Raw genomic sequence first — 22,278 nt, 5'->3', positions numbered from 1 at the left:
TAAGAATTCTCTAGAAGGAATCAATAGCAGAATAACTGAGGCAGAAGAACGGATAAGTGACCTGGAATATAAAACAGTGGAAATAACTACCACAGAGCAGAATACAGAAAAAAGAATGAAAAGAATAGAGGACAGTCTCAGAGACCTCTGGGACAACATTAAATGCACCAACATTCAAACTATAGGGATCCCAGAAGAAGAAGAGAAAAAAAAAGGGACTGAGAAAATATTTGAAGAGATTATAGTCGAAAACTTCCCTAACATGGGAAATGAAATAGTCAATCAAGTCCAGGAAGCACAGAGAGTCCCATACAGGATAAATCCAAGAGAAACACGCCAAGACACATATTAATCAAACTATCAAAAACTAAATACAAAGAAAAAATATTAAAAGCAGCAAGGGAAAAGCAACAAATAACATACAAGGGAATCCCCATAAGGTTAGCAGCTGGTCTTTCAGCAGAAACTCTGCAAGCCAGAAGGGAGTGGCAAGACATATTTAAAGTGATGAAAGGGAAAAACCGACAACCAAGATTACTCTACCCAACAAGAATCTCATTCAGATTTGACAGAGAAATTAAAACCTTTACAGACAAGCAAAAGTTAAGAGAATTCAGCACCACCAAACCAGCTTTGCAACAAATGCTAAAGATAAAGCAATCCTGAGAAAGAAAAATGGAGGTGGAGGAACCAGGTTCTCTGACTTCAGACTATACTACAAAGCTACAGTAATCAAGACAGTATGTACTGGCACAAAAACAGAAATATCGATCAGTGGAACAGACTAGAAAGCCCAGAGATAAACCCATACACATATGGTCACCTTATCTGTGATAAAGGAGGCAAGAATATACAATGGAGAAAAGACAGTCTCTTCAATAAGTGGTGCTGGGAAAACTGGACAGCTACATGTAAAAGAATGAAATTAGAACACTTCCTAACACCATACAAAGAAATAAACTCAAAATGGATTACAGACCTAAATGTAAGGCCAGATACTATAAAACTCTTAGAGGAAAACATAGGCAGAACACTATGACATAAATCACAGCAAGATCCTTTTTGACCCACCTCCTAGGGAAATGGAAATAAAAACAAAAATAAACAAATGGGATCTAATGAAACTTAAAAGCTTTTGCACAGCAAAGGAAACCATAAAGCAGACGAAAAGACAACCCTCAGCATGGGAGAAAATATTTGCAAATGAAGCAACTGACAAAGGATTAATCTCAAAAATTTACAAGCAGCTCATGTAGCTCAATATGAAAAAAACAAACAACCCAATCAAATAATGGGCAGAAGACCTAAATAGACATTTCTCCAAAGAAGATATACAGATTGCCAACAAACACATGAAAGGATGCTCAACATCACCAATCATTTGAGAAATGCAAATCAAAACTACAATGAGGTATCACCTCACACCGGTCAGAATGGCCATCAAAAAATCTACAAACAATAAATGCTGGAGAGGGTGTGGAGAAAAGGGAACCCTCCGGCACTGCTGGTGGGAATGTAAATTGATACAGCCACTATGGAGAACAATATGGAGGTTCCTTAAAAAACTAAAAATAGCACTACCATATGACCCAGCAATCCCACTACTGGGCATATACCCTGAGAAAACCATACTTCAAAAAGAGACATGTACCACAATGTTCATTGCAGCACTATTTACAATAGCCAGGACATGGAAGCAACCTAAGTGTCCATTGACAGATGAATGGATAAAGAAGATGTGGCACATATATACAATGGAATATTACTCAGCCATAAAAAGAAATGAAATGGAGTTATTTGTAGTGAGGTGGATGGAGTTAGAGTCTGTCATACAGAGTGAAGTAAGTCAGAAAGAGAAAAACAAATACCATATGCTAACATATATATATATGGAATCTAAAAAAAAAAAATGGTTCTGAAGAAATAGGGACAGGACAGGAATAAAGACGCAGATGTAGAGAATGGACTTGAGGACATGGGGAGGGGGAAGGGTAAGCTGGGACGAAGTGAGAGAGTGGCATGGACATATATACACTACCAAATGTAAAATAGATAGCTAGTGGGAAGCAGCTGCATAGCACAGGGGGTCAGCTCGGTGCTTTGTGACCACCTAAAAGGGGTGGGATAGGGAGGGTGGGAGGGAGACGCAAGAAGAAGCAGATATGGGGACATACGTATATGTATAACTGATTCACTTTGTGGTACAGCAGAAACTAACACAACATTGTAAAGCAATTATACTCCAATAAAGATGTTAAAAAAAAAAAAGAAGAAAAGAGATTATAACTGGAACAACACCTAAGCAGCTATCTTCTTAATGCCTTTCTCTTCTATAAGGTTATGCTTCTGACTCTCCTCCCTTCTATATGATTGATATGGTTATTAGGGACTGGAGCCATCTGTGTCTACACAGATGTATGTATACATACAGCTATTTCCTAATGGATCTATCGATATATACATCTCTCTACCGAGAGAACCTAGAAGCAATACTGTTAGCAATGAGCATACCTAGTGCCCAAATCTTAGTTTCTAAATACTATTCTCTACTAAAAGAAACAAGGGCTCCTTGGAGAAACAGCTGATTCTAGGGCTGGGGCAGGGACATGACAAAATGAGCCTGTAATTATTTTGTTATGCCAGAAATTAAGGACATGATCATAGAATGATTGGGGTGTTTCCAAAGGATCAGGAGCCAGCTTGAAGGCACCTACAACCTGGGACAACTTGAGCACTGAAATAAATAATGACAGTGATGTATTATAACTTATTTAATAAAATAAAAATTAATGAGTCAAAAGAAGAAAAGAAAAGAAAGAAAGAAAGAAAGGGAAGAAAGACAAAAAGGAGAAAGAAGACTTTCTTACAGTAGAGTGGCAACTAATAAATATAGAATATGATGGAGTTGAAAAATCACTATTTTGCAACTGTCACAGGCAAGAAAGCATCAAACGAATATAAATTGGTGAGTGAAAGTTTGAAAAGAAACAAGTTATTATGTAGTCTGGACTATCTCCCCATGTACTACTTATTAATTCAGTAGAGCAAAATAGTAACATTAGAGTAGAGACACCTGGCAGACCCCACCTTAACGAAATGATTAAAGTTAATGTCACTGGGCCCAAACAGACATAATATGCCTCCTGATAATGAGGCACTGAGAAGGACACAACATCATTTCTGTGTTGTTCCTGCCAAAAATGCGTAACTTTAATCTAATCATGAGGAAACATCAGACAAATCCACGCTGAGAGATATTCTACAAAAAACTGGCCTGAACTCTTCAAAAAAGTCCATGGTATAAAAGACAAAGAAAGGCTGAAAAACTGTTTCACATTAAAGGAAATTAAAGAGACATGACAACTAAATGTACTACAGTCTACTGAACTGAATAGTAGACAATAGTATGTACTGAATTAAATATCCTATTTTGATCATTGTACTATGACTATATAAGAAAATGTTCTTGTTCTTAAACGAGACAGTTAAGTATTTAGAAGTGAAGAGTAATGATGTCTGCAACTTACTCCTAAAAAGTCCATTTAAAAATATGTAATAATATTAATAATGACAACTATAAGAATGATAATATAAATTAAATATTCAGTTCTGTTTTCTTAAAACTAAATAATCCCAATTATTTTAGTCTTTTAAATCTATGAGACAAAAAAGTTGCATGGTTTAAGTAGAAACTTGGGAAGTTAAAAAAAGGATCTATAGTCTCAATCCAATTCAATTTAATAAAAAATTATTGAGGACCTATCCACAGGAGTCCTATATTTAAAGAGCTCACAGTTTATTGGAGAAGGAAAACATGCATGTAAACTAGTGTAAGAGAAGTATTCTATAAGTATCAAAATGAAGTATAAGAAAGTACTAAAGGAATGTTGAGAGAACGTGATTGACTACTGACTACTCTGACTACTATATTAGTATTATTTAACATTTACTATTTATAGTTATAGTTAGGCACTGTACTGTTTTATATATTAATTCATTGAATGTACTAACAATCTCATGAGGTAGGTAGTATTATTATCCCCATTCTACAGATGAGGCCATTGAGGTACAGAGAATTGTCAGTTGAGAAAACAGAGAATTCAGACATTCTCAGTAGAGAATCTGGCCATAGGTTACCTAGCTAGCTAGTAGTCCAAGTTTCAAACTCAGGCAGGCTGATTCCATAATCCATGAAGAAGGCTTAATGAAGGAAGTAGCATTTGAGTTAATCCTTAAAAGATGATTATAATTTCAGTGGAATGGGAAGAAGAAAGAAGACTATGTAAGGCTGGAGGAAAAATAATCGTGAAGGCACAGAGACAGTAAATATAGATTGTATAAGGAACAGCAAAAAGTTCAGGGGATGTTATGTAAGATGTAGGGAGAGAAATGGGTGAGAGCAGAGGATAAGAGACTAGACAGGCTTATGAAATATATTAGACTCCATCATGAGAATTAATATAGTCTTTGATGGTAAAGAAGCTGATTCATATAATATGCACCACAATCTTGATGTAACTCAATACAGTCAGTATAAGGAGTCAGTCTGTGAAACATCCAAATGAACCAAGTACCAATAATACCTTATTACAATTCAATTTCTCCTAAAAGACAGTACCAGAGCACAAATCATGAGAACACATTCATAGTGACTTCTGCACCTCTATGTGAATAATTTCAATTCACAAAGATCCTATGACTATGCAATATTGAAACTGCCAGAACTGAAAACAGAACATCTAAAATGCCACAATTCTACCTTAGTTTAACAAGACTATAAACCTTTAGGAAACAGTAAATGAAATGTGAGTACACCATGTAGCTTTGCTGTTATAGCTCCCTCTTTGTCATAATATTTATGAAAACAAGGTGATCCAATTAAAGGGATATAATGAGTAATATATTCCATGAGCTCCATTAGATATGCACTTCTAACCAGTAAAATGACTAGACACGGATGCTTAATGTCAACTTTGAGTTGTTAGCAGATGTAATTGAGTGCTCACATTAATAAGTGAAAATATTATTTTGCCTTCATAGTAAATTAATTATAGATAAAGCAAAGCATGTGGCACTTAAAAGCTGTTTTAATTTTTAATATAAATATTAATAAAAATATGACTTTTATTTAGTAAACTATAGGTTTAACCCGTTCGGAATCTATACTATAACTGAAGAGTATAGAAAATCTAATTGCACATAAAAACAAACATTTAAGCTTTGTAAAATGTCAAAAAATTTTTAAAGTAAAACATTAACAAATTCATTAGTGACTATTTTTCATATATTTAATAAAAGACAAAAAATAATTTCATTTTTATACAAATATATTTGCAGCAGAGTTCTTAACTATCCAACATAATTTTCTTCCATTTTGGAACAATACTAAAATATTTCCTCGATTGACAGAACAGAATTGATTAGTAAGATACAGGCAATATCAGGAAGCATCATAGAAGAGAAGAGTATGAAAAAGGAAGGCAAATGATTTCAAAGAGCATTTGAAAAATCAAAACATATTTGGATTAGTATAAAACTAAAGAATACATGAACAATTAAAGAAATAGAACATTGAGCTAAAAAAAATTCTTCACCTAAAAATACCTAAAATGGCATTTAAAATTCAACAATCATCCTTTACATGTCTAACTGGACTTCTGAGAGTAAGGAAAATCCATAGGGCCTTAAAAAGGGGGAAAGGAACTAAAAAATAGTGTAATAATCTTGAACTGACACCATAGCTCCCTGGAGGGTATTTGCTGATAACAGAGATCTAGGCTTTAACAGCAAGACAAAGAAGATAGGCTAGTCCTTGATCCCTAGCATGGTGGAGAGTTGAAACTAATATCACTACATGAAAGCAGAAACCTTGAAAAGCTATATTCATTATGAAAAAATGCATTAAAAAAAAAAAGAGTTCTACCCAACAGCAAAGGAAGGAGATAAAAGTTAACTTTTCTGTTTAAACCTCAGTTCCAGACAGAAGAGGCTGAAGGAATCTCAACCTGAAAAAATAATAATGTTAAGTTCTAGTGCCTTAAGTTAAATACTTTAAGATGTCTGGCATAAACAAACATAAATCCTTTCTATGGGAATTCATTCCTATCCCAGGCCCCACAAGATCCCAAGATTTAAATAACCCAAAAAGTGAATTTATAATCTAAAATTACAGAACTAATAGGGATATGAGACACCGGCAGTGAAGTCAACAGAAACAACAAACAGCAGAATTAGACCTCTATGGACATCAGCTATTAGAAATAATAAATACAGAATATAAAATCACTATGTTTAAACAATTATAAAAAGAGGAAACTGAAACATGAACAAGGAAAAGTTTATTATCAAAACAAACCAAATACAGTTTTTAGCAATAAAAATATTATTTAACTAAAAATCTAACTATCAAAATATTTTTTCAAACAATATTTTAAACAATTGGAAATGATTATGAACTGGTTATTAGATGATGAAGGAATTTTTGTTGATTCTTATAAAGCGTGATAATGACGTGATTATTTAAGACGTCAATATTTTTTAGATGTGTGTACTATAGTATGACGTGTTATCTGGGATAGGCTTCAAAATACTTCAGCAAAGGAAAAAAAAGGAACAGATAAAGCAGTGTAGGAAAATATGAGAAATATTAAATCAGAGCAATGTGTATATGTAAAATTTTGTAATAAAAATAAAATGAAAACTCAGTGGATAGTATGATCAGAATATTAGATATAGCCAAAGAGAGAACTAGAGAACTAGAAGATGGATCTGAAGAGGGTATCCCGATTATGAGTAAAATTTAAAGATTAAAAATACCCAAAACTTACCTTCCTTTGGGCTCACTGCTGCAGGAAGAGTATCCCAATCAAGGGTCCAAGTAGGGCAAGGGTGGGGAGAAAACATCACTTCAATGCCTTTTTCCTAGAAAAGGAGATAGGCCCTTTCCAAATTAATAAATTAACAAAATCCTGTTATGTTCTAGAAGAGCAAATTTCTATTTTCTATACTGGCAAGGAGGGACACAGATTTTAATAATCATCAAGTATTCCTCAAAATATTTAGTTACATAAGAAATATATGTTGAGTTTCTTAACAGCACAGTTACTTTCCTATTAAATTATTATTAAATTTCCTATTTAAATTATTACCTGAAGTGACACAGAAGTAATAAGCTACTTAGAAATATTGCATGTCAAAGAGAAAAGTCACCTGAGAATAAAAGTTTTGTCAAAAACAATCCACATAATCAAAACTGACTCTGCATATGTCCATCAAGTTCTGTCTTGGATTATACAAAAATTGCCACAGTCTAGAAGCTATATTTACAGAATCAAAAAATCCCTACTTTAACATTCACCTCAAAATATCATCCATACTAGTCTTTTACAAGTACCTACAAAGTCTCTAGAAAAGGATCCCTTTGTTTTAACCAAATGGTTCCCAACATTTTTTTTTCCACCATTTAAAAAAATGATCATCCCTCTTCCATATATAAAACAATTCTCAGGTTCCTTCCTCATGTTAGAAGTTATACATTTATTTATTTGATCTACAGACAGTGGCATGGCATACACATGGATTCCCAGAACCTTTCCAATCACATTCTGTGTCCACAGCCTACAGGATAGATATCCATGGTTCTGGAATTTTTTTTATCTGCAGGAATATCTTATTCAAAAGAAAAATCCCTGAGAATCTATCATTAACCCCTTTGTATCAGTTAGTTCGTGAGATTACTTTCCATTATGAAAACTAGCTGAATTTCAGTGCCAAAGGAAATAGTACAAAGATTCTTTTGTTGGGGTAGAGCTATAGCTACAAGTATAGAGGTCTAGAGTACCTACCTCCTCCAGAAAGATAAACACATCTCTCTGACATGATCTACCCCTCTCCTATCTCCCTTAGTCTAGTCTAGCCATATTGAACTTCCCACTATTCCTCATTTCACCACACTTATTCTAACTTAGAGTCTTCCATAAAATACAACTATATTGAGATATAATTTCTAGGCCATAAAAATCTGTCCCTTTACGGCATACAATACAATGGTTTTTAAAATATTCACAGTTGTGTATCACCACTATCTAATTTGAGAACATTTTCATCACCTCAAAAAGATGTCCCATACTCATTAGCAGACACTCTCCATTCTCTCCCCAAAGCTCCCTGCTCTAGGCAACTACTGATCCACTTTCTGTCTCTGTAGATTTGCTCAGGGTCTTCTTACTAGCTGGATCCTCTGACTAGAACACTTCATCCAAATCTTCAAGTGTTCATTCAGGTCATTTGCTCAATGTCTTCACCTAGTCAGATAAGCCTTCCTGACCACCTTATCTAAAAAACGATCCTGACCTCAATCATCTGCACCCCCCTCTCATCCCACATTATTTTTTTATAGCATTTATCACTACCTAATGTGTTATACATTTATTTGTGGTTTTTCTTTATTCACCTCCCCCACCAGAATGTAAGCTCCATGAAGGCAGTCCAATTTGTTCTTCATACATCCAACATTCAGAACAATGTTTGGCGTTTAGTAGACACATGTACATTTTTTGACTGGATAAATAAATAAATTTAAAACCTCTAGAGAATAAGGGAGATTTTGGAGGCAAGATTGTGTGTAAGAAAACAGAAGCAAAAAAAGGCGAGATGTGAGCGTTCCTAAGAAAAACTTTCCTACTTTACACATCTGCTTAGGGCCAATTTCATGTGTCCTCATTGCAACTGGCAAAAAAGAAAAAAAAAAAAAAAAAAGAAAAAACACAAAAAAACAAAAAAAAAACCCCTGATTATACAGAAATGAAAAGTTACAGTATAAAAAAAATTAATACATTCATAGAATATGTTAATTTGATATAATATTGTCTTTCAAATATATGACAATAGAGAAACTCGTTAAGTAGCAAAAACAATGCCCTATTAAAAAGGAAAATGTTACTATGGTGAACTTCTTTAATAAAGTTGGAAAAGTGAAAAAGAAAAAAAAAAAGAAAATGTATTGTATCCAATATACACTATCAAGTTAGAATTACATGAAAATTGAAATTATAACTTTTTAGATTTGAACATTCCGTGCTTATAAAATTGCAGATGTGATGTCCTAGTCAACTTCTATACAATCGTAAAATTTAATGACTTGTACAGAGTGTGTACTACACCCTCTTAATTTATAAAAGGAGAAATTGAGACCCTTTGGTTAAGTGACTTACTCAAGGTAATAATGTTAGCTTGACTACAAAGCTGGGACTAGAACCCAAGTCACCTGGTCTCTAGTATAGCCTTCCCATGGACTGTTCCCAAGCCAATGACTGACAGTCTCAGTCTCAGAGACTGAGTGGCAGACCATTTTTGAGAAATATGGAACTCTCTTGACAGATGACTCAGGCTCAAGGATTCCCCACTAGCTTGACAAAACTTTCTAAGAACTGCACTGAAGTCTGACTTTTCTGACCCAACCTTCCTTCCTTTCCCGTTTTCACGCACAGGGATCCAAACTGCACCGCGTTCTGAAGGCTCCCGCAGCCTCCTCTGGCTCCCTCCCCACTTTCCCTCACAGATGTTTCCCTCAGTATACCTCTTGCCCATCTAACCCCATCTTGGAGTTTGCTTCTGGAGGACCTGAACTAACACATCCCCTGTAAATTAAAAATTCAGGATTCCTTTATATTTTTTATATTATTACAAAAGGGCTTATTTTTATAATTTTTTAATTGTCCATATGTATTTTATTTATTTTTTTTAATTGGGGTATAGTTGTTTTACAATGTTGTGTTAGTTTCTACTGTACAATTGTTCATTAACTTTTTTCTGAATTTAAATTTTAGTCACCTGTCTCTTTTTCATAAATATTTTAAAATGTATCAAACGCAAATGTCTTTCCTAATGTCATTTTATTGCTGGAAAAGCATAGGTAGAAAAGTTTGAATTACCAATCTTTTTTTCAGGACTGCATAAGTATGAATTAAAATAAAAGCACAGATTTTTGGTTTGTTGAAATTTTTAAAATTAGTATTTTAATACAAGAGTACTCTCCTGACAATTATTTTTTTTAAAACACTCAGGAGGTAAACGAGAGATCGCTGAGCAGTATAACCATCTGATCAAGACACATCAAACTTTGGACCTGCTTTGATATCTTCTGTAATCAACTGTACCATCTGCTTCATTGTTTCATCACTAGGCTAACAAAGCTTAGCTGAAGAGATAAGGGGCTGGTGTCACTACTAAAATCTTCTGCTTTTCTAAATCAGCAAACTTTCTGTTAACTGTAGAACTCAAATACTTCCTAAGCCAAGTAGAAAAATATAATGATTTTCTTTCCAATACAACTCAGATGACTCGCTCAAATTACTTCATGAATTTTCTATTCGAATAAATCTTCAAACAGTCTAAGTTAAAAGCAAAACATCTTTGCAGATTGTTTTGAATGATAGAGAAAAGAAAGCCTATTGGTGAAAACTTTTACACTTAGTACTATTAGAAACAAATTATGCTGCAAAGAGAGAAAAATAAATCATGTGCTCTTACTACATAAAAAGTCATAAAATCAAAGAATAAAGTAAAAACAGAATTCAAAGAATTCAAAAATCTTAAATTTAGACAAAACCTTGGAAAATATATTGAGATAATCATCTTCATATTTCTTTAATTCAAATCATCACCTCAAAATTAAGAAACTGAGAAACCAGTTCCTTGCAACAGAAAAATATCAGGTTAAAACAATAAACTTGACCAGGTGTGATATGACTTTGGTGTCTCGAATATAAAAACAAAAAATTCTGAGAAAAATACTCTTAAAAATATATATTCTAACTTGTTTGGCTCCAAAGACACATAATATTAAAAATCTTCAATTTACTATATTTCACTTAAATCCAAAGACTAGCAGAAATATTAATTGGTCAAGAGAGATATAAATAAAATTTATAAAATGTTAAACAAGTTGGGGTAAAATGCTCAGCAACTTTATCACATGGAATCTTTCAAACAAAATTTTAATAAAAACAATTTAATTACCATTAACTTCGTCATAGTGGGTCTTGGTCCTCCTATAAATGAAGGATCATTTTGCTCCTCTACACATGGGACCTCATCTAAGCTTGGCTGCTGTTCATTCGAGGTGGTCTGTAATTCTGGTAAATGGAGAAATTGGATCCCACACTGAGAAGCTGTTGTTTTTACTCTTGGCACTTCCTGAATTCTCTGGTACCAGGCAGCCAGCAGTGGAAATTCTACCAGCTTTTCAGAAAGTTTCTTGCAGATAATTACCTAGGCAATTACAAAGAACAAAACACATTATTATATATTTTTTGTTTGTTATAAGAGCTGATTGAGGTAACTTTACATACCATAAAACTCACACATTTAAAGAATGAGTTTTAGTAAATTTATACAGTTGCACAACCACCACCATAATCCAGTACCATTATGCTCAACGTCACACCAAAAAGTTCCCTTGTGACCATTTGCAATCAGACTCTGCTCCACAGTCAGTTGTAGGCAATCAATGATCTGCTTTTCACGTGTATAATTCTGCCTTTTCTAAAATTTCATACATTTAAATGGAATCACAAAATGTGGCTTTTTTCACTTAGCAATATGATTTTGAGATTCATCCATGTAGTTGCATTTATCAGTAGTTTGTTTGTTTATTATGATGCAGCATTTAAAGTAAGGCTTTTATTTATTCAGATTAGAAGCATTTGAAACCATTACCCCTGATGTAAATTAATATGTTTATTTTCTCTTGGTCAGATGCTTTCTCTCCAGCACCACCACCAAACTTCAATTTCTTTAAAAATTAGAATGTTCTTGCTTCTTTGTGAGACACTGAATGTTGTTTCCATAGAAACAGTTATAATGTTATAAACAGATTATGACTTATGAACAGATAAAATGAAAAGTTCAAGTCACAGAAAATCTCTACAAATATATCTAGCAATAATCAGTGCCAAAACAGGAGCCAGAAAGGATGAAAATTAATGAAAAATTTCACACATATATATAGTCTATTTTTAACTGGACTTTAAGGTTAAATAAGAATTGATTATAAGAACAGGGTTTATGTCTAATTCTCTTTGTATACTACAAGCGCTTAAAACACTGCCTTGCAAAAAATACTCTGAGTGAATGAACAAATGAACAAGAAACCATTTATTGACCTCAAAGAATAATCCCCTAAATTAGTGTTTTTCAAACTGCTGCTTACAACGCATTAGGAGATTTAAAAATCAATTAAAAAAAAAAATTTTTTTTTTTACAAAATGAAATTAAATAGAAAATATCAGAGTACATAGCATGTAGTCAGGTGGGTTATTTTCTGTTTATACATCTATATTTATATATAATATAAAGATGTATATTTGTATTTGTATGCTCAGTCACCTTGTAAAATGCAATTTACTGTGTAAAGTAAAAAAGTTTGAAAAATACCGTCTAAATGGTACTCTGGGAGCCAAAAAGTTTCTAATTCTCAACAAAATACTTAATTGCCTGGAAACAGATTATGTGCTAAGGGAATTGAGCTTTAAGCCATGATAAATTAATCAAATAAGAAATTTCTCATTTCCTCACCTTTCCTTTACTCCCCTTGGTAGTGATTTATTCTTACTTGTTAGACGCATATGACATCTTTCCCTCCTCTTGAAAATAAGTTGTGATTAAACAACAATAATTCATGTTTAAAAAAATTGAGGAGTTTTACTCTGCATGACAGGTCATCCCATTTAATCACTATGCCAGGCTGCTCTGCTAATATCCAGACAGCTCAGGAGGTATGGCACCACATTCATTAATTACACTTGAGAAGAGATATTTAGGGATGAGGCTAATGATAAATGTGTGAAATGAAAATTAAATTTGTTCCTAAGAAATGATTTTTAAAAGATGTTACCTGGCTGATAAGATCAAAACATTATAAATACCAGAGTTACTTAAGGACAAGAAAATAATTTATTCTCAAAATATTGGTAAAAAATTACTATCAAGACCACAAACTGAAATTCTAGTGGCTTTGTATTTAATTATAGCAAGAGGCAGAAAAACTTGTATGAATAAAAAGAGAAGCAAGATATTACACCTGTCCAAAAGATCTCCTCCTCTGCATTACTTTCCAATCACTTATTATATACAGTATTTTGTAATTCTTTTATGTCATTTCCTCAGTCATGTCTACCCTTTCAAAAACACATCATAACCAACAAATGTTTAGGTGAGCAGTGTAAGCAGTATAAAAAATAGTAAACAACCCGTCTAAATGGAAATATAATCCCAGTTCAGGGTCTTTTCTTACCACCTAGAACTGGTGAGTTAAAACTGAAAATTCTAAGGACCTAAGGAATAGGACAGGGGATGGAAAATATAAATCAACTACGGCATCCATAATTTTTGCAATATGCCAGCCAGTAGTGAGATTCCCATTTTATTCTCAATTTTATGCCAATAGGACCAGTGAAAGAGGTACTTAACATAGGTATTTTTGCTCAAAAATCAATTTCTATAATGATTTTACTTTAGTAATAAATGCATCATACTTTTAAAAAACTAAATTCAAAGCATTAGAAGTTAAAATGTATTAAGTTAAATCATAAATGTTCAAGTTACAAAAATATTTCATAAAATGTCAACTTCTCTGTCTTCCAGGAGTAGAATCATCTTTTAAATAGTTCTATCAAAGTGTACCTGTTTAGTAGCAGTAACTTAAAAATAACTATAAAATTTTCTGGTATCAGAGAGAAGCAAGATTTTGCCTTAGTATGGTTATTCATTGTTATTTCTCCCATCTGCTTCTTATTCTGTGTACTAGAAGGTTCTAGCAAATAAATTAAAGGGAGGGGGGAATCATAAGAAGCATGCATTTTAATTTATTCTTTTTTAATCTATTCCTGAAACTTTCTAGAGGAGAGGATTTTATCAGGCACCTTCCAGGAAGAAGTGTTGGGCTATCAGTGGTTAACTTTGCAAACTAACATCCTATGAAGAGGAAGAGAAGCTTGGAGCAGAGGTTTAGATATAACACCTCAGCCTCTCTCCCTGTTGTTGTTTTGCATATTTGGCTTTATTCTGTTTAGCAAAACTGGGCATTTTCCCTAACTCTTTCTCATTTTGACCTCTGGTATACCAAACCTTGAATTAGCAAAATTGACTGCTCTTTCATATTCTTGATCTTATTCAACTCCGTGTTTCTGATCCAAACCTAGTAACTTGAACTTCATTCCTGATGATGAACTTGATCTTAATTCTGATCATTTGGACCACTACTCCATCACCTCAATGTGTGTTAATACAAGTATAAAGGCTCAGCATCCTAGCCACCATCTGAACTAAAATGGCTGCTTCATAACCCAAGATGACTTACAAGAGGAAAATAAATACAACAGAAATAACATCAAAGCTTTGGCAAAGAAAGATTAACTCCTGAAAGAAAATGTGATGATCCAGGAAAAATACAAAGAAAGAAAGGAAAATATTTAGAGAATTAGTTTACATAATGTCAAAAGAGAAGAATTTAATTATAGAATACATGTAATAAAAAAGTTTTCTGCTATTTTGAACTGAGATGAAAACAGAGTTCATTAGTTGTATCAATATTAGGTAGATTTACTCAGCAGCGGTCAGGCTGATGTCCCACCTGACTGAAGGGGGAAAAAAATCCTCTCAATTGGGAACACCTCCACCTCAATTGATCCTCATCAGGTAAACAGTATTTAAATTAAGCTAAAATTAAATGCAATTTAGCTGAAGATGGATGTCTGGAATGATCTAAAAATAACCTTTATGCAGGTGAATCCAATTTTTTATGTTTTGTTGCCTTTGAAAGCAAATAATCAAGTCTTCTCTATCACCTTGTTTTATTTTCTTTGCGGCACTTACCATTATTTAAATATGTATTATTTATTTGTCTACGTGTTCATTTCTATCTTCCCTGTTCTTCTATTTCTATTAAAATATTAACTCCATAAGGGCTGGGACCATTTCTGTCTTGTTCATCACTGTATTCCTAGTGCATACAACAGGGCATGACATATACAGTAGGCTTTCAATAAATTTCTCAAATGAATGAATTAATGGTTGTGCCGCTTTGATTCGATTTTTATGAAATTAGGAACAAATAGTTATCCAAGAAGACCAAGAAGCCATGAATACCAACAGTATTTCCTAATATGTACCAAATGACTGCTCTAATGATTGAAGTCGGTAATAACAGCAGAGGTGGGGGACTGGGGGGAGTCAGGGACAAAAGAATTTAGAAATCGTTTGACAAGGAAAAAGAAAAAATCTACGTTTTTCTCCCCACCCAGCCCCATGGACAATATGAATACACATGACATTTACAATACTAATCAACATCTAAACGATTCCTAGATCTCTTGTTTTCACATCCTTTGATTCTGAAGTTATTTTGGTTTCTAATCTTGTTTTGTTTACATTTTAAAGAAAAGAGAAATGTTCTTTAAGAAAATGCCAATTGATTAATGCCACTGAACTTATTAGTGAAGCCTGGTCTCCAAACATATAGATTTTCATTAGAAATCTTTTCTCATCTGTCAGTAGAGATGCCTGAAGTGTTGGTGATATATAATCAAAATGAAATCTGATATCTGATTCCTTAGTAAGGGAAAGGGTGAAATGCTTCAAAGTGAGAAAAATGCAGCTCTGGAAAACCAACTGGAAAGCTGCAGAAAGCTCTAGCTTCCCATGTTCACTCTCATACTACTTTTACCTTGTCCTTTTTCCCTCCACAGACAGAAAAAAAACACATACATACATACATTTATATATGTATGTATATAAATATGTATATATATGTACACACACATATATATACACACGCACATATATACATATATGTGTACCTGAAATGAAAAAGGAAACTTTCCATATATAATCTCCCACAGCATTGAATAGTACTGCCAGCTATGTAACATAACAGAGATGAGGGTAAAATATTTCTGATTTAAAAATATCTAACATAATGAAATTAGCATTTGAAGAGACTACATAATTATAAAATACAGCTGACAAGAGTTTTTAGTATTTTAATACTGGAACCTCTAGTATTAGAAGGTGATCACCACAGCATTTTAAAATTAATAATCATAACAAATGCTAATGTTTTAGCAACTCAAAACTAAAAGTCATGATAATTACTAACACGTATTGAAAGCAACTATGTGCCAAACATCGTTCACAGTTTACACAAATTGTCATTTATTCCTCACACTGATCCTATTAGATGGGCACTATTATCATCTCTATTTTACATACAAGAAAACGGAGACAGATATTAATAACTTGCCCAGGAGCATAATGGTATTAAGAAATGAAATAGGGATTCAAACCTGGGCAGTTTATAGACTGAAACCTACAGCAATGTATCCACTCCTGATAAACCTTACCAAAAAATGATGGATACAGGGCAAGAGCACAATATCTGCCAAAGTGAAGTACAGGCCTTCCACAAACACATGGTCCAGCGGGGGAAGGTCAGAGGCTCTCGCTTTTCTGACGTGAGCAGGCTCCCTGTTGGCAGGAGCTGGTTCCTCACGTACTGTGAGCTCTGAGAACGCCACTCTCAGTTCCAGGCTCGCCGACGAAGAGTCCACCTCTTCAGATGTTTCCTGTCTATGGGCCTTGCTCTTCATTTCTTCCTTATCAAGGGAAGGCCTAACCCCAGCAGCCTTCTGCTGCTTCAGCTTCTGCCGCCGGAGTTTGTCATCATTATGTACCCTAACGGGCTCACTAAGCTTCTTCTCAAGCTCTAGTATTTCGGCAGGGATAGTTGGGGGCTGGTCAGAAGATTCTTTGAGAAAATTCTCAATAGCTAAAGGGATGGTAAGTTCGCATAGCCTGGTCCACTGACTAACCTGCAAAACAAAACAAAACAAAACAAGAAATGAAAGGATTCTTTACTTTCAACACAGCTTGAAGAAAAATAACTTTCTATTGGGAAATAAGATTGGTTTAGAGAACTTAAGTCTTGAGCTACACCATCTCTGGGCTAGGCTTTTACGCTCTATCACGAGACACTACAGTACTTCAGAAGTGATAACGTTAAACAATGGAGGTTCAGCATTCCTGCACCTGGAATATATGCTATTCTCCTGTATCCACTTACCGAATAAATCCTCACTTCCCGAAGCCTTTGAAGTACGCTCCCCCTAAAAAAGCTGGGTTTCCGAAACATTGCTACTTTGAGCTCCTGTTCATATGTAAAATCCCCTTTAAAAATCCTCAACGTAATTAAAATAAAAGGGAAAGAAAAAAAAAAAAAAAGAGAAATCTTTCCCTAAAAATAATGTCTCTAAACCTCATAAATTAAATCTTAAATTCTTATCTTCCAATACTGCGCAGAAATATCGGTATACATGAAGGGCTATTTTAACTCTTTCATTGGTTACTGTAGTTCTTTTAAGTAAATTAAATTTTATTTTCCAACAGAAAGTTCAAACAAATATTCAAGTGAATGTGTTGTCACTTAATGGCTTTAAATAACAGAAAAGAGACATTATACTTACTTCAGCACAGGCTTTCAAGCAAGTCTTCTTAAAACCCAGAAGTTCCAAAATTTCCTTCTTTGAGGGGTCTGCTTCATATGATTTCTGGATTATGTGTCTCAGAACAACAGCAAGTCCTGCTCTACAGAAATTGTCTGGTCTTTCTACTACCGCAGGTAAACAGCAATTCTGGACTATTGGTGGAAGCTCTTGCCTTGAAATAATCTGTATTTCAACATCCTCAGACAGTACATTTTTAAGTAGTGAAATACCTGTGCTTTCTTCAGTGAGGACTAAGCAAACTTTAAAGATTTTGCAGTCACAGTATGATAACAAAAATAAAGTTATAGATGTATGAAAAGGAAAGATGCACCCTTCTTTTTGGTGAGAAAGGTCCAAGTATAGATATTCTTCTGTAAGACTTTTCTTAATGCCTTTCATTTTCTTCTTTCATTGGGTTACCTGAAGCATAAATTGAAGTGATTATAGGTCTTAGAATATAGAAATTGCAAAGCTAAAATAAAAGATGAACATTTTAAAAACATTTTCTAGAAATCAGCAGGGATTTGTGATAGATATGATTCTACAAGAATTGGTTCTTGGAATGAATAAATGGCTTCCAAAAGAAAGATTCCTACCCTGTGCAATTAACTAGTCTTAAGGGTGATTTTATATCCAGCTCCTTTAAAAAGAGCATACCTCAGGTGCTTTGCAATAGAACTCTCCCAGTGAAGTATTGATACTTTGGGGTCTCAATACAGGTGAGAACAAAAGATGAATAGGGCTTCTCTGGTGGCGCAGCGGTTGAGAATCTGCCTGCCAGTGCAGGGGACACGGGTTCGAGCCCTGGTCTGGGAAGATCCCACATGCCGCGGAGCAACTGGGCCCGTGAGCCACAATTGCTGAGCCTGCGCGTCTGGAGCCTGTGCTCCGCAACAAGAGAGGCCGCGATAGTGCGAGGTCCGCGCACCGCGATGAAGAGTGGCCCCCGCTTGCCACAACTAGAGAAAGTCCTCGCACAGAAACGAAGACCCAACACAGCCATAAATAAATAAGTAAATAAATAAATTAAAAACAAAAAAAGAAATCAAGGCACAGTTATATAAGTTTTAAAAAAAAAAAAAAGATGAATAGAATGGGACATACGAAATAACCAAGAATACCTAGAGTTGTCTGGGGATAATAGCTCTGAGAAGCTTGATGATGCTGGTCCTTCCATACTGCTTGTTTTATGCCCCTAAAATATAATAATTGAGGGGGGGATATATTCATTCTCTCACAAGAAATGGATTCTCCTAAAGTGGATTTTGATATGTGATGAGCTATTGTATGCTGAATCACAATAGAAAAAAATATTTGAAATTCTCCATAACTTAGATGTTGATAAGTGAGATATCTCAAAGTTAACATGTCCAAAATCAAGTTCCTTATTTTCTCCCTACCCCAAAACCTGTTCCTCATGTATCTTCCCCATTTCAGTTAATGGAACACCATCCTTCTAGCTCTTCAGGCCAAAAACCTGGACAATCATTCTAAATTACTCTTTTCTTTCACACCCCCATAACTAATCCATTAAAAATTTATTTTGGCACTACATTCAATATATACCTAGAATCTGATTATTTCATTCCATCTTCATTGCTTCCACTGTGATCCAAGCCACCATCACCTTTCTTCTTAATTACAGCAATTGCTTCCTAACCCTGCTTTCCATCCTCTAGTCTATTCTCAACATAGTAGCGAAAATGATACTGTTAAAAATGAAATAAAATCATGTCACTTCTCTGCTCAAGCACTCTAATGTCTTCCCATCCTACTCAGAGAAAAGGCAAAGCTCCTGCAAAGGTCTACAAAGATCTCCTTGATCTAATTCTCTATGTCTCTTTGTCCATCTCATCAGCTCTCATTTTTGCTCACTGCTTCAGCAAAAGTGGCTTGTTGTTCCTCTAAATCACTAGGTACATTCCCACCTCAGTGCCTTGGCACTTGATATTTCTAGTGCCTAGAACACATCCATACCTCCTTTAAGTACCTACTCAAATATCAACTTTTTGAGATGTTCCCTGGCTACTGTATTTAACTTGCGAACCCCAACTCCCACTTTCCCTGAAAAAACATTTCCATCCCCTTCTATGCTTTTCTTCACAGCATTTATCACTATTGTAACATACTATATTATCTATTTTGGTCTTCGCCCAATAGAATATTCCATGAGAGTACAAATTTTATTTTATTCACTGCTATGCTAAAACAGGGCCTGCTATATGTATATGTGTGTGTGTGTGTGTGTGTGTGTGTGTGTGTGTGTGTGTGTGTGTATATATATATATACACACACACACACACACACACACACACACATATATACATGTATGTATATATATGTGTATATATATATATAGTCAAGAAATATTGAGTGAATGCATGGACAAATAGACATGTTGGTTATTTTAAAGATGCAAACATACACAACCTGTGGTCAAATTATTGATGGTTGTTTTCAAGTCAAAATCCTTAAGACTTTTGTCAATTATGACTTTTTGTTTGATTTCTACATTTCCTGGGTCTAAAATTCCCCATGTTCTAATCCATAAATCAAAATTCCAAAACTGACACTAGATGGCACTCTTTAAAAGCATTCGCCATATAACAGGAAGATGGTATATTGGAGAAAAAATTATTTTAAATTATTTAAAACAACGTTAAAAGCCTTTAAAAAGTACACATGCAACTCTTTCTTTTAAGTGTATTTGAAATATTAGTGTACCTGAATTTTAGGGTGCTAAAATTTACTAAATTTCCTTTATATTCTAAATTCCTTAGTTTTTTTTTCTTTTAATCAAAAGCAAATAGTTAAGTACTCTTTAACCATCTTGGTCCTCAACTTTTTTATTAAAGGGCTAATAATCCATTATAACAAAGGGATATAGTTAGTAAAGTACTGTCGTGGAAAACTTCTTGATAATGCAAGTGATCACCAGTGTTTTATCTTATACTTCTTTTGTTAAAACATAACAGATCTGCACCATGGTTTGTTACTTATTTAAAAGATTATCTACAGGAAAATTATTTCATGTAATTTAAAAGCAACAACGCTTTAACCCATGGAAACCATTTTCTCCCTGAGCTAACTTAATTACCTTTTGGATTTTTTTTTCCCCCACCTAGAGCTGATTTTAAAACAAAATATTAAAGGGCATTTGTTAAAGCTCACAGGCAAAAGAAACCAACATTTTGTAGAAAATTGATAGTCTCTTTGGAGAGTTTATCCCTATATATCTACTGTTGATTAATTTACCAATCCTCTTAACTCCCTTTGTTGACGGTGGGATGCTATAAAGAAGATCCCTAAATGCTTCCCTAAGAAGCAGATTTGAAAGAAAACATAATCGATTTCCTCATTTGCCCAGCAGTCTAGGAAATAGTAGAGACTAGTCCTGCTAACACTTAAAAAAAAAAAAAAACACACAAACAAAAAACTAAAAACATCATACTATTTTACAGCTTTTGATTTAGGATATGCAGGAACATTTTTTTAAAACTTAGAGTACGTGTATATCTGCCACTTCCCAAGGCACATAAGAACCTTGAGAATTAACTTTTACACATTCTATAAACTTTTTTTTTGCTGTGAGCACTTAATAAATGTTAAATGTCAACAAAATAGAATAGCAATAATCTGCCCTTGGAGATATCTAAAAATTAATGAGATGCCGAAGAGAAAATGCAAAGTACTGTTGATTCTGTTTAAAGATTTTTTTTTGTTGATATGGACCATTTTTAAAGTCTTTATTGAATTTGTTACAATATTGCTTCTTTTTAAGTTTTGGTGTTTTGGCCGTGAGCCATGTGGGATCTTAGCTCCCCGACCAGGGATCGAACCGTCACTCCCTGCATTGGAAGGCGAAGTCTTAACCACTGGCCCGAGAGGGAAGTCCCAGTACTGTTGATTCTTCACATAATTTATTTCTTTAAATATAGATGTTGGGGTTTTTTTTTCTTCTTCCCCTTAAAGATTAAAAATGTTACTTAATGATCTTAGAGTTAAAAAAAAAATTACTCTCCCTGGGCAATTTCTCCACATTAAATACTACTGTAATTTCAAAAATAAATATTAAGTATTAGCAAACCTGTACAAATTTGATATCTGTTTTTGGCTTGTACTATGTCTTTAACTTTTCAAGAAAGTAGAACACAGTTTTTGCTTAAAGTCTGCAAATACCCTCAAAAGAAACCTTTTTTTTCTTCTTCTTCTCCATTTCTACCTAGAGAATTCCTTATTTTATTACTTTTATGTCATGAGCTTTAAAAAAGGTAGGTGCTGTAGGATCATCCTCTGGGTCTCCAACACACGGAGCTGGGGGCATAGCTCTTGTTAGTCCAGACTACATTCCTGCCAAGCACAGAAGTGCTGTATGTCATTTGCCCTTTCTCAGCTTTGACAGGTGCCACGCTGCAACTATTCCTGTGCTGGAGTGCGGAAGCAGCGGACAACACCACAAACCTGAGATGCTGAACAGAGCTGATGGAGTGTGCATCTCCTCCCTGGAAAGGCCAGCTTGCTTGGGAACGTTGCAGAGGGAATAAAAACAGGTAAAAAGAAAATACTTAAGCCTTGGTTTCATTATTTGGGAATCTTTAAAGATATTTTTAAACAAAGGAAGTAGTCACAGGTTTAATTAGGAATTTAATCTTTTTTTTTCATTCTCGTTCCAATTAATATATCTTGGTGTTGATAAAATGAAACATTTCACACATGAAAGGGGAAATGAGTTTTATA

General features: G+C 34.2%; 1 protein-coding gene across 10 annotated transcripts in view; it reads right to left on the bottom strand.

Moving 5' to 3' along the window:
• The window catches only part of GSTCD (glutathione S-transferase C-terminal domain containing), a 136,912-nt gene that overhangs the window by 110,066 nt on the left and 4,568 nt on the right, over positions 1–22,278 (bottom strand). For 5 of the 10 annotated variants that reach the window (XM_082389084.1, XM_082389077.1, XM_082389086.1 and 2 more), the window contains exons 2-5: positions 17,520–17,960; positions 16,401–16,868; positions 11,020–11,271; positions 6,828–6,921 (exon numbers count right to left, since the gene is read on the bottom strand). In XM_082389084.1, coding sequence (XP_082245210.1) covers positions 6,828–6,921; positions 11,020–11,271; positions 16,401–16,868; positions 17,520–17,939 — 1,234 coding nt within the window. In that variant the 5' untranslated portion in view covers positions 17,940–17,960. Of the gene's footprint in view, positions 1–6,827; positions 6,922–11,019; positions 11,272–16,400; positions 16,869–17,519; positions 17,961–18,661; positions 18,736–19,106; positions 19,774–22,002; positions 22,061–22,278 lie in introns of those variants that run through there. The other 5 variants (XM_082389080.1, XM_082389083.1, XM_082389082.1 and 2 more) reach the window with 4 other exon arrangements.

The sequence above is a fragment of the Balaenoptera borealis genome (genome assembly GCF_965194805.1).
Source record: "Balaenoptera borealis genome assembly, chromosome: 4".
NCBI lineage: Eukaryota > Metazoa > Chordata > Mammalia > Artiodactyla > Balaenopteridae > Balaenoptera > Balaenoptera borealis.
Note: the sequence above shows the minus strand (reverse complement) of the source record. Positions and strands in the feature narration are given on the sequence as shown.